Source organism: Quercus robur, chromosome 2, assembly GCF_932294415.1.
Source record: "Quercus robur chromosome 2, dhQueRobu3.1, whole genome shotgun sequence".
NCBI classification, from domain to species: Eukaryota; Viridiplantae; Streptophyta; class Magnoliopsida; order Fagales; family Fagaceae; genus Quercus; species Quercus robur.
Window position 1 is genome coordinate 89,735,682 of NC_065535.1, and position 12,956 is coordinate 89,748,637.

Below are 12,956 nucleotides of genomic sequence, written 5' to 3' on the forward strand. Positions count from 1 at the left end.
GAGATAAAATCACAAATAAGCAATAATTGCATTTATGAACTCCCAAATGAAGTGTAAAACTGTTAACAATACCAGTTGGACGTTATTACAACAAGAATGAAGGCAACATTAGTAGGCAAAAGATGCATGGTTGGATGTTAATTACAATTTTCTGGAAACTAACGCGGTTCTAAGGCTATATTGTTGCTAATAATATTCATCAAGAAACAGGATGGTGAAATATTTTCTCTCTATAAAAATTATTAGTGCTAATTTTTTTTTTGGCCAATATTAGTGCTAAGTTTGATAAACCTCCATTGTTGTCATCTTTTCTTGGTACATTACTTGTTGTCTCTCTCGATAAATCAGTTAGGAATAAATTGAATCCAATCAAATGGATGAAAGAATTGTGCCAAAAGAAGTCTGCATTAGTCTACCACCTGCTGTGAATTCAGATGGGGCTTGGACGAATATGACTGCACCTCTCACCGAGTTTTCATTGCCACTGCTTCAAACACAGATGGTTGCTATTTTCACCACTACCCAAATCTCTCATTTGGTTTTCAGGAACTTTGGACTACCAAAGTTTGTCTCTGAAATGATAGTATGTCTTTTAATCCTTGAGATTAATTATTTCTTATTCTGATTTATGATACATACTTCTTTGTTTGCATGGCCAACCTGGAAAAAGCATAATTTTTGTCATAGACTCATAGTGATGTAAGCATTCAGAAAACACATTTGGGGTGGATTCTAATGGAACATTCTAGCGTTTACATTTTACTTGCAATGTAAATTTACATTGTAGACATACAAAAAGTGGCAAATATTGAATATATTTGCAAAATGTGTACAATATTTACCACTGTTTGCAAATCTATATAATATTTACAACTTTTTATGCGATTATGATGCAAGTTTACATTGCAAATACAACGTAAATTTACAAAGGTCATGTAGAATAAGAGAGTGCAATATTTAATTACCATGGAACAACCACCCTTCCCTCCTCCCCCTAAAAAAAATGTTAAGAAGAAAGAGGAAAAAAAGAAAAGACAAGGCCTGAAAGTCGTGTTATCTTTCCGATTAATGTCTTTCCTACTCAGTTTTGTCAAGAATTTGAAGTAGAGTCTCAACTTGTTGTAGGACTAGCTGTGGTCTCCCTATAATCTAGTGGTACGTGTTAAAATGATAATTTTATGGCAGTATCTATGAGGCTACATTGATATTACAATTGAAAATCTTGGAAACACTTAATGGATTAGTATTGGCTGTGACGTAGTCTGTCATGTTGCTGTGATTCTTTGTTTTCTTCCAAGATTTTATGCTTTAGTTATTATGAAATATGGAATAATTAACCAACTTGTTCAAATTATTAAATATATAATCCAGTTCTTTGGTTTGAAAAGACATACTAAAAATCTGTGATTTTATGTATGAACCAGGCTGGCATATTCTTCGGTCCTCAAATACTAGGACGCATAAAAAACTATGGAGAATTCATGTTCCCCCTTGTAAGTCAAGACCTGCTTGGTACAATATCTTTGTTAGGCTACACACTCTTTCTATTTCTAAGTGGAGTGAAAATGGATATGAGCATTATATTTAGAACAGGAAGAAGGGCCATGTATATTGGTGCTTGTTCCCTAATATTGCCTTTAATAGTTGGTATGACTACGCAAAAGCTCCTCGGTGATCATTGGGGACTAGGTGGCAAAGAAAGACTGCAACTTATCCTTGCAACCGCAACACATTCTTTGACACCATTTCCAGTCATTTCTTGCCTCCTAAGTGAACTCAAAATCTTAAATTCTGAAATTGGTAGACTTGGGCTATCTGCAGCAGTTGTGAGTGACTTGTTCAGTACCTTTCTCACCAGTATTTTCAGATTGGCTAAAGTGGCATATGATCAATCAACTAAAGAGGCTTTCATGGATTTTGGGATTATTATAGTCTTTCTCCTCCTTGTTGTGTTTGTTGCTCGGCCTGCTATGTATTGGATGATCAGACAAACCCCTGAAGGCAGGCCTGTGAGGGACATCTATATCTACACCATCATTTTTGCAGTGTTGTGTTCAGGTTTGCTGTCTAATTGGTTTAACCAATTGATTGTGTTTGGGCCTTTTATTTTCGGTTTGGCTGTACCAGATGGACCACCATTGGGATCTACTCTAGTCAATAAGTTCGATTGCATGGTGTCTGGTGTGCTTTTGCCGGTCTTTGTAACCACAAGTATGATGAAGGTGAATCTGTCAAACATCAATTTCCATAGCAATGTAGCAATTTGCCATGCAATCGTTTTGGTTATTGTTATCATCGCCAAGTTTGGAGGCTGTTGGGTGCTTTCATATGTCACCAAAATACCTAAGAATGATGCCATCACACTATCTCTCATCATGAGTTGCAAAGGCGTTGTTGAAATGGCCGACTATAGCTTCGCCAGAGGCAATAATGTACGTTAATATACTTTCCATGACATAAAATCATTTGTTTCATTTTCAGTGTTCTACTTTATTCTCCATCAATTGCATCTTACCACACCTCCCCCTTTATTTATTTTCCAATAAAGCAACCAAAGTTTTAAATTCTAATCATCATACTCAATTTATATAACTTTTTTTTTTTAAATTCAACGCAGAACTTAAACATGGAGATCTTTAGTGTTGGAATGCTTGCTGTTTTAGTCACTGCAAGCATTGTGCCAATTATGATAAGACGCTTGTACGATCCATCGAGGAAATATGCAGGCTACCAGAGAAGAAATGTTATTGATCTTAAACAAAATGCAGAGCTCCGAATACTTGCCTGCATCCACAGACCAGACCACATTACTGCCATTGTTGACCTACTTGAGACAATACATCCAACAAGGGAAAAACCCCTTGCTGTTCATGCTCTTCACCTGATTGAGCTAATTGGTAGAGCCTCCCCAATCTTCATTTCACACCAAATGCAAAAGAAAACACTTACTAACCGCTCCTACTCCCAAGATGTCATTCTTGCGTTCACCCACTTCCAGAGAAACAATCATGAAGCTGTACTCGTCAATGCCTTTACGGCCATCTCCCCACCCAAGCTAATGCACGAGGACATCTGCACGCTTGCACTGGACAAACTCACTGCTCTTATAGTACTCCCATTCCATCGGAAATACGCCATTGATGGTTCTGTTGAATTTGACGACCCCACCCTAAGGACCCTAAATTCTAGTGTCATTGAGATAGCACCTTGCTCTGTGGCAATCCTTGTTAACCGTGGCCATATGAGACGCTTAAATTCAACACCTGCTGTGGTGGGGTCATATAGTGTTGCTGTGATCTTCGTGGGAGGCAATGACGATAGAGAGGCACTTTCTATAGCTAAACGCATGGTGATGGACTCTGGCATTCGCCTAACTGTGGTACATTTGATTCCTGAGGGTGAAGAAGGCATTACTGATTGGGAAAAAATGCTGGATTCAGAGGCATTGAAGGAACTCAAGCACAAAAGTAGTACTAGTGATGGTGAAGGTTATGTAGTTTATGTAGAGGAGAGAATGAATGGTGGTCCTCAGACAGCAACAAAATTGAGAGAACTAATAGATGACTTTGACCTTTTCATAGTTGGGAGAAGATACAATGTGGAGAGCCCTCTAACAATTGGTCTTGATGAATGGAGTGAATTCCCAGAGCTTGGGGTTATGGGAGACTTGCTTGCCTCTACAGATTTCAATGCCAGATGTTCAGTCTTGGTGGTGCAACAACAACAAATGACATAGTATAGCAGACTGACAGAAGGTGAAAAGTGTTAACCATTTACAGCCTATGTAGTTCCAAATTTCTATGTAGGTAGTTCACCTCTTTTTCTTTTTCCTTTTTTTTTCTCTCCCTTAAATTCACACTTTTTCCCCATTAAATTCACATTCTTGGTTGCACTGGTGTATGATATTTCTCCTCTCTCTACATTTGGCAACTAGATTAATTTGATTTTAGACAACAAAGCCAAAAGTTCAATGTGTATGTTCCTTCAAGAGTAAGAGAAATCTCATTACATTTGGCAACTAGATAAATTTTATTTAAGACAACAAAGCCAGAAGTTCACTGTGTACGTTCCCTTAAGAGAGCAAGAGAAACTACTTGGTTGCAAATGTCCAACTCAACAACGGCAGAGTTAGAAATTTTGAAATTTTTTTTCAAAGGGACCAAGTTTAATTGATCAATCATTTTTAAATCCACAAACTAATAAACGTATATTCTTTCTACAAAATAATAATAATAATAATAATAATTAATACACATATACATCGTTTATACTTGAAACGTGTCTTTAATATAATTTATTCTTGGGGACCCCAAAAAAAATTGATTTTTTCTATATATATATATACATATATATATTGTTGCTAAACTTCAATGGCATTAAGTTAAAAGGGAAAACAATGATTTATTCTATATATTATTTTCTCAAATATATGAAAATTTCATCAAATTAGTTTTTTATAATTAAAACAAATATTTTCTTTCATTAAGTTATGTATACTTTTCCATTAAATTATGTTAATCACAATTAATATTCTGGTTTTTCAGAAGAACAATTAATATTCTTTAAATAAATTTTTTATAGATTTGATAGGATTTGAAACTATAGTGTCAACTTTATAATAATTACTCGTCATCATTAATTAAGCCAAAAAATGAATTGGTCTCTTTTTTGTTTAGCTTGGATTTGAACCCAAGTGTTTTATTTGACGATAAGAAACTTTACTCATTAATCAAATTGGAATCCACATTCTTTAAACATTTTTATTAGGTTTTTAAAAAATATAAAAATAGCTGTGAAAAAAAATAAAAGTGCACAAATAAATAAGTTTTAGATAAATCAAATAGTAAATGTTACTTTATATGTCTTGATGTACTCATGTACCTAATCTATAATAACAATAATCTATATAATATATATATATCTAAAAGTTGAAGATTGGCATTTATTTTTGCTACATCAGCGTAGCATCTCGGTCCACTTCGTTTCATTTCAGTCTACTTCAGTCTATTTCAGTCCATGTGATCGACTTCGATCTAGTTTGGTCCACCTTAGTCCATTTTGGTGTCCACTTTGGTCTACTTTGGTTCATTTAAATTCATTCGGTCAATTTGGTTCATTTTGACACACTTACTTAAAAATGGGAAAAGAGGGGTTGAAAGTACCTATTCTATATTCAAATTTATTAAAAAATATAGATCTCAAACTTGTTTCAAATTCTATTAAATTTTACAATTTAATCTCAAATTTATTTCACATATATTTAATGAATCCAAATTCATTTTAAACACGTCTAGCTATTTACTTTATTTTGCTTAAAAATAAACAACTTAACATTACTTATTGCTAAATTCTAAAACACTACTAAATTACATTCAAACCTCATAGCCACAATATCTAGTCTAAGGCCTAACATATATTGAGTAATATAAATCAATAAATATTTGTTGAATATTCTATGACTATGTCTACCAATTACTATTACCATTAATAATATTAAGATTCTAAAAGAACATTTAGATTATACCGCAAGACTAAGAGAGTGAGATAAAGAAATGGTAGATAAAGTTAATCATAAAGAAATTATGATTAGGCGAAATGTCTAATAACATGTTATAGTCAACCATTAAATAATTGTACTCACCTATAAAGTAAAATAAAATAACTGCAATATTTGTATGTATTTGCTAAGTATTACTCAAAACTAAGATCATTTTGCCAACTTGATGTATATGGCATTTGAATAATTTACCAAATTAATAATTTGTCCTAGATTCTCAATAGAAAATCAATGGAAACGCAAAATTTTAAAAGTCAAATGTTATAATTTTCTTGGTATAATACGCTTGAACTTAATAATGAAAATATGAGTAGTTTCAATTTGCTAGATTGTGGAAAACAATTTAATTTTTTTTGAAAACGTTCAATACTAAGGGATCAATTGAAAATATGAGCTATTTCAAAAGTGCCACTAACTTACCAACTTCCAAACCAAACCAACTATTGAAAGCAGTTTTTACTTGGTAGGGACTTTAATTGTTCAAGTAAAATAACTTTTACTAATTGAGTTGATTAGAATCCAAGCATTATCCAAATTTAAGATGTATAAATAATATTATTAATTTTTCCTCTCTTTGGGTCCACTAAAAGCCTATTTTTATTTTATAATTAAATAGTTGGGGGTAGGAGAGGGGGGATTTATACCCCAAATGTCTATGTTAGAATACTAAAATATGCCAGGTAATACCTAAAAAAAAAACAAACAAACAAGCAAGTAAACCATAAGATATGCCAAGTAATACCTAAAAAACAAACGAACAAGCAAACCAAAAGGGACAACTTAAGGAGAAATTGCACCTAACATTAAAACAAAAAAAAAAAATTAAAAAAAGAAGAAGAAGCAAGTAAACCATAAGATATGCCAAGTAATACCTAAAAAAAACAAACAAACAAGCAAACCAAAAGGGGCCAATTAAGGAGAAATTGCACCTAACATTAGATAAATAAATAAAAATACCTAAAAAAGACAAACAAACAAGCAAGTAAACCATATGATATGCCAAGTAATACCTAAAAAACAAACAAACAAACAAGCAAGCAAACCAAAAGGGGCCAATTAAGGAGAAATTGCACCTAACATTTAAAAAAAAAAAAAAAATCCAATTGACATTAATATAAAAGGAGAGGGAAAAGCAAGAAGCCATGATATTAACTCGTCAGCTAGAGCTTCTTAACTAGTCGGCAAAACGCATTTTCTTACAAACATAGCATTAGCATTAGTTCAGGTGATGATAATAACTCAACAATGTACAATCTATAGGTATAGGACATGTTAATTTTGTGCTAGTTAAATTAGTTTTCAGCTAAACAAAGTAGAGGATATCACTCATCAAAATTCCAATTCCAGCGCAAACACAAGTAAATCCATTTTCATAATGGGCCTCACTTTCATCTATTACTTATATTGAGATTCCAGAGTTTATATTTTAATGACGATTACATTAATTTTTCCAAAGCAAATATGTCACTATAAGCTCACTTTACATTTCAAAATATAAATGATAAATACATTTTTTTTTTTTTTAAATGATCCCATAAACAAGTTTGTAACAATATCGCAGAAAAGCATGTCAAGGAATAAGAAAAAAACAAAAATAGCACAAAATAAATGATGCTATACAAACATTGCAAAGTCACAGCTGCGTGCCAGGGAGACCAGTCCATAAAAGCAGTCTTCGAGGCCGATCTAGAAATCTGGCTCGCCAGGCAGGCTCATCATTTTCATATACAAAACTACTCTTCATATACAAGTTCTTTGCTGGTTCATTGTCAATAGCCACGTGGACATATAGATCAGTTATGCCTGAAAAAAATCCACGAATCCAGTTGAAATATCAGGTTAGCTTGGCTTAATCCTTTCCAGCATTTGCATAAATAAAATTGATAAAAAAATAAAAAAATATCAATTAAATTCAAGTGTGACGAGAGAGAGAGAGAGAGAGAGAGAGAGAGAGAGTATAAAGTTTTAAGCAACAATTAGCCTCGTGGAGACTCAAAATTTTACTTTGGAAAATAGCTTGGGATGCTCTTCCTACTAGAGAAGACTTGAATAGGAAATGGCCTCAAAATGACTTATCTTGTGTGCTTTGTAACCACCCCACAGAATCCCTATGCCATCTGTTCATTTGCCCCTTCTCTATCACGACATGCTCCCTTACTGAATGGCCATTAATCTTTCTAAGCTGGGTTCTACCAGCACCTTTGAGCTTGTAAAATGTTTGATTTTCCCCCACAAAGTCCCTGTTAATTCCAAAAGAGGTTTCCCTTAAATTCATTCTCTTTATCTCCATCTTTATTGACAACATTTGGAGAATTTGAAACCAATCTATTTCTGCAGGTCTCATTCCTATCTCAAAGAAAGCAGCAGCAGATATCAAGGGGCATATCAAGAGCACCTAGGAGCTTGGACAGCCCTCAAGTCCCACATATCTGCCAAGTGGATGCCACCTCCTCCAGGCTGGGTCAAGATTAATTTTGATGTGGCCATCAGAAATTCATTCTCCATTGGGCTGCTGTTTGTAGGAATGATCTTGGAGATGTCATCTTTGCCCACACCACATTGATGCCTCCCTCTAATTCTCTCATTGGTGAAGTGAATGCTGCCCTCTTAGCATTAAAATTGGCTAATCATCATAATCTCACATTTTTCCAGTATGAAGGGGATTCAAAATCTGTGATTGACAATCAGCAGTCTCCTACACCCTCTATCCCAGATTTCTTGTTGGATGCTAGGCCCATTGTTTCTTCATCTTTAAAATCCCTATTCAGTTGGGAATTTTGTTTTGTATCCAGAAACCTTTAATTATTTTGCTTGTTGGGCTTCTTTTTGTAAATAGGATGGGCCTATTGCCATCTCTTCTCTTCCTAATTGGGTTTCTTATCCAGTAGTTAGAAATGGGCCCTCCCCCTCCCCCTCTCTTTTCTCTTAATATAATCTTCATTATCAACCAAAATATATATATATATATATAACTATAAATTAGCAATTACATAAGAACAAAGAAATCATTTACCCAAAATCAGATTGGTCTACTGAATAACATTACACTAATCTCACAAGCAACATTTGTCTAGCAAGAACTTTTTTCCAAAACGTTCAAATTTTTTTCTTGTATTTATTTAACTATTAAACTGTTTCATTCAGTGTGGCTGAAATGAAGGATAAACATCGAAATATTGGAAATATATATATTAATATGGAAGAGACTATCGATTTACAATCTGCTAGTTCTATTGTGTACAACAAGAACAGCTCGGATGCTCAAATGGAAGGTACAATATAGGTATTTGCAGCCATAACACAAGTTAACTCCAAGGAAAACAGTTACCAACAAACCAAAAGCATGCTCGAATGGTGTTTAGTTAAGGCAATGACAGTGAAAGTAAATACACATGGTGAGTTCTTACCCCAATCTTGAGCAACACTCTTTGACTTTGCGACAAGCAAATAACCTAAACCATTTCTATGCAATTCCTGGGCAACGCATACATTGCTTAGATATGCCCTCAAGAAGTCAGCTCCAATCCCCTGTTCAAGTGAACCAAAAGCTCAATTATACTTCACCTGCCCTGTGAAGTTGTGACTGTCATGCTTTTGATTGGTCCAAAGCTCACTGGTTCCACACTCCATGCAAAACCATGCAGTGAGGCTTGTGGCTTGCATGTAACCCATGGCCCAATCAACACCCACAGTTGAACCACATAAAGTTTGTTGACATTAAAAAAAAAAAAAAAAAATCTGGAAGCCACATCAAATATATCATAATACAAATAAGGTTTAATAACTGATTTAGTATGGTCTCCAAAATAACGGGTGTTACAATGACATTGCCCATAAACCCAAAACCTATGTATATATTGCATGTTACTTTCTTTTATGTATTAGGATAAAATAACAATGTTGAAATTACTTTTAAAGATAATCCAGAAACAAATGTGTAGGAAGCTGGATTGCATAGTATTATCGGAAACATATATCATATCTTTTTACAAGATTAAACAGAATTGGGCTTAAACAATCCCTATATTAAAATCCGGAGAATGAGACAATAATAATAATAATAATAATAATAATAATAATGATGATGATGATAATATCCAAGATACTGAAACAGGTCTGTTAGGCTCTAAACTTGTAGAAAATTATATGAATCCCAAATTCCCAATGTTAAACTATATGCGGATCAGGGGGAGTTATTATCTAATCCTAAAAGATTTTGTTGCTTGGTTGACAAGTTGAACAGTCTCACCATCACACATCTAGATATATTTTTTTGCAATTAGTGTTGTGAGTCAGTATATGGAAGCTCTTGTCTTCCACATTGGGACTAAAATAGAGGAAAAATATTCAATTTTCATAATGAAATATGCCAATTATGACATCCTGCATGTAATCCTACCAGAAATATGAATGGATATGCATACGATCCAGAAAGTCAGAAGTGAAATATGATCAAATACCTCTGGTTTCATTCCTGTTATCTCATCTGGAAGCCTAAGGCACTGGTTAAGATCAAGGGTCCCAACTACAACCCGATCTTCTCCATTGTCAGAAAACTACAAAAGAATATAAGAAACACAATGTCACATAACAACACATGAAACACTAAATTTTTAGATCTAAAGTAAGAAATTTTATCAAAGACCATTACAAGGAAAACTTGATGTCCAAAGCTAATTACATATGAAACAACAAAGATTCAGATCTAAAGTGGTGCTTAATGGCTGTAAAGATTCAAAGATAAGCTGTTAAGCATTTCTTCATCACAATAGAAGCACTACAAGGGACACACAAATCCGCCAAAAACCCACGAGAAACACATGAAAATGAAAGTTCTTGCCATGTCAAAAAAAGGAAGCAAACATACCTTACATTCAGCACATAGATCATCTGAAAAGCTTGATAACTCTGATAATGGAAGAGTAGCATTTATGCAGGAAACTCTTCTGAAGCCCTCTCTTTTCCCAGCTACACGTTCTTTTAGTGCTTCAAACTCACGCTCGGCCAGGTCTCTCTTATGATCCTAATAGAACTTAACAAGGAAAAAGTACAATCAGTATAATCTGATTCCTGGAAAAAAGAAGAAGAAAAGCTCAAAAGTAGTTGACTCCAAAATGATTACTCCTATATCTTGTGGAAGTTGTGACTAGTGGCAGAAAATATACTGCTTCAAACAACATTTGTTAATCAGTTAAAAAGAGATAAGATGGGAGCAGCAACATACATTTCACCTATTAAAAAAAAAAATACATTTCAGGTTTTCATAAGGGACATGAGAAAATCAATCGCATCTCCAAAAACCATGGAAAACTCACTAGCAATAAAAAGGTTGGTTTTGGCCCCAGATAGGTCCTAGGTACAAATCTTACCAAGTAAGAAAGAACCAAAAATGTATTAAGATCAAATGGAGATTGAAAAGGAGTGTGGCTTTAGTGTTTGCTCCTATTATGAGATTATCCGAGATACACTGACTAATTCTTTCCCTGGAAGAGTATTTGGTGTGTAAAGGCCCCTAGGAGGGTCTCACTCTTTGTTTGGACATCCAGTAGCCTGGAACAAGATTCTTACTCGTGATAACCTTATCAAGCGAGGATTTTCGTTGGTTGGATGGTGTTGCTTGTGCCGATGTAGTGGAGAGACATTAGATCATTTGTTGATCCATTGTGACGTAGCATATGTTTTATGGAGTCTAGTATTTAGAATTTTTGGGATTCATTGGATGTTACTGAGGAGGGTCATTGATCTCTTGTTTGGGTGGAGGAATTGTTTCAGGAAGCACTCATCAGAGATTTGGAACTTTGTGGCATTATGTTTGATGTGGTTATTGTGGAAGGAGCAAAATGGCCATATATTTTAAAGATACAAAAAGATCAAAGGCCCAGTTGGAATCACTGCTACTTCAAACTATGCTACTTACAAATAGCAACTGCCTTCGAGATCTCACGGAATCACTTGACATTTGTACATAATTCTTTTAGTTTATGGTATGCTCCTCATCGTGAGCATGAAGTAATCTATTCTGCTTAATAAAAATATCATTAATTATCAAAAAAAGAAAGAACCAACAAACAACAACAATAACAAAAATTACCAAGTGGAACCTAATGATATCCATCCATTTATATTTCCAAACATAATACAATAAAGTTAGTGTTTGAACACATGATTTGCTCATCGTCCCGTTTCCTTCCCGGACAGAAAAACAATTATCTTAAAAGTAACTCAAAAAGTAAAACTTAACAATTTCTTTTCAATTGAAATTTGCTCCATTCTGTTTCATTATAACGAAACAAATTGTATTCCTTTTCTACAGTCCACACAGTCAAGGTACTATCAATCAAATCAGAAACAAAGAAACCAACTTACCTAATCAACCATTGCAAATTTTCCATTCCATTGCTGAAAGTAAAATTTTACCAAACACAGTAAAGTTGACTTTTTTTTCTATGTTCTTTTGTTTTTGGGTCTAAATAAGAAAACCCAAATCTCAAAATTTGATTTTGTTATCAAATTTGAGAGAACAGAACAGAAAAGAAAAGAAAGTGTTTAAAGGACTCACATGGATGGCGTAAACAGTGGGAGCAAAGTTATAAAAGGAACGGACACGGAGACACGAGGCTGCCCAGAGCTGATCTTCTGAGAATGCCTCGGCAACGTTCAACAAGGACGTGTCAACTGTGGTGGTGGTGGTGGCGGTGGTGGTGCAGAGGTGAGAAGCAACAGTGAGTTGAGGTTGAAGGCGGCGAGAGGAATAAAGGGTCCTTTGGAAAGAGAAGGAAGAGAGGCTGCAATTTGAGTTGAGTGGTGTGTGAGAGATAGAGGAAGAAGATGGATAAGTGACATGAGGAGAGGGTAAGAGGAGCGCCATTTCTTTTCTTTTGTCCAAATTTCTCTCTACTCTGCAAACGTTTTGCTCCTTCCCTTTTTTTGCCTTTCATATCCTTTCTACTCTTTTTGGACCTTCCTGACTTATCTCAGTAGTATTATTTATTTATTTGCCCATTATCTGCTTGTTTTTCTTTTGTTTTATTCTAGATTTAGGATTTGGATTTCTCTTTGAAATGGTGAGTATCCGATTAACGGCTGAGATTTAACTAAAATCAATTTATATTTTGAAATATGTCACATCATTTAAAAGACACTAAGAGTGACCACATCGGTTCATGTATTATACACACCCATTTTTACACTAAAAACCTACTTTTTCTATTTTACACATCTATTTTTACAAAACACCCACATTAGTTTATCTATTCTATCATTTGTTTTATTTAAATAATCATTTTCTTACTTTTCTTATTATTATTTTATCTTAAACCCTCTCTCTCCACACACGAGACTCTGTTCTAGAGTCTTCTCTGAAACTACTTTCTATTCCAACATTTTCACTCTTCTCTGA

At 34.3% G+C, this 12,956-nt stretch overlaps 2 protein-coding genes across 2 annotated transcripts; one reads left to right on the top strand and one right to left on the bottom strand.

Moving 5' to 3' along the window:
- Positions 1-373: 373 nt before the first annotated feature.
- LOC126705244 (cation/H(+) antiporter 3-like) lies at positions 374-3,736 on the top strand. The gene is made up of 3 exons (XM_050404145.1): positions 374-583; positions 1,425-2,432; positions 2,618-3,736. The coding sequence occupies exons 1-3, from the start codon at positions 374-376 to the stop codon at positions 3,734-3,736; spliced, it is 2,337 nt and encodes a 778-aa protein (XP_050260102.1).
- A 3,172-nt stretch (positions 3,737-6,908) lies between these two features.
- LOC126715725 (uncharacterized) lies at positions 6,909-12,522 on the bottom strand. The gene is made up of 5 exons (XM_050416489.1): positions 12,117-12,522; positions 10,425-10,580; positions 10,018-10,113; positions 8,965-9,085; positions 6,909-7,360 (listed from the first exon to the last, which is right to left on the bottom strand). The coding sequence occupies exons 1-5, from the start codon at positions 12,423-12,425 to the stop codon at positions 7,191-7,193; spliced, it is 852 nt and encodes a 283-aa protein (XP_050272446.1). The 5' UTR covers positions 12,426-12,522; the 3' UTR covers positions 6,909-7,190.
- Positions 12,523-12,956: the final 434 nt, after the last annotated feature.

Coding starts and splice junctions, on each gene's coding strand:
- LOC126715725 (XM_050416489.1), bottom strand. CDS start 12,425: ATGGCGCTCCTCTTACCCTCTCCTCATGTCACTTATCCATCTTCTTCC. Junction 10,581..12,116: donor CCACTGTTTACGCCATCCAT/GTGAGTCCTTTA, acceptor AAGTTCTATTAG/GATCATAAGAGAGACCTGGC. Junction 9,086..10,017: donor TAACAGGAATGAAACCAGAG/GTATTTGATCAT, acceptor TCACTTGAACAG/GGGATTGGAGCTGACTTCTT.
- LOC126705244 (XM_050404145.1), top strand. CDS start 374: ATGGATGAAAGAATTGTGCCAAAAGAAGTCTGCATTAGTCTACCACCT. Junction 584..1,424: donor AGTTTGTCTCTGAAATGATA/GTATGTCTTTTA, acceptor TGTATGAACCAG/GCTGGCATATTCTTCGGTCC. Junction 2,433..2,617: donor GCTTCGCCAGAGGCAATAAT/GTACGTTAATAT, acceptor AATTCAACGCAG/AACTTAAACATGGAGATCTT.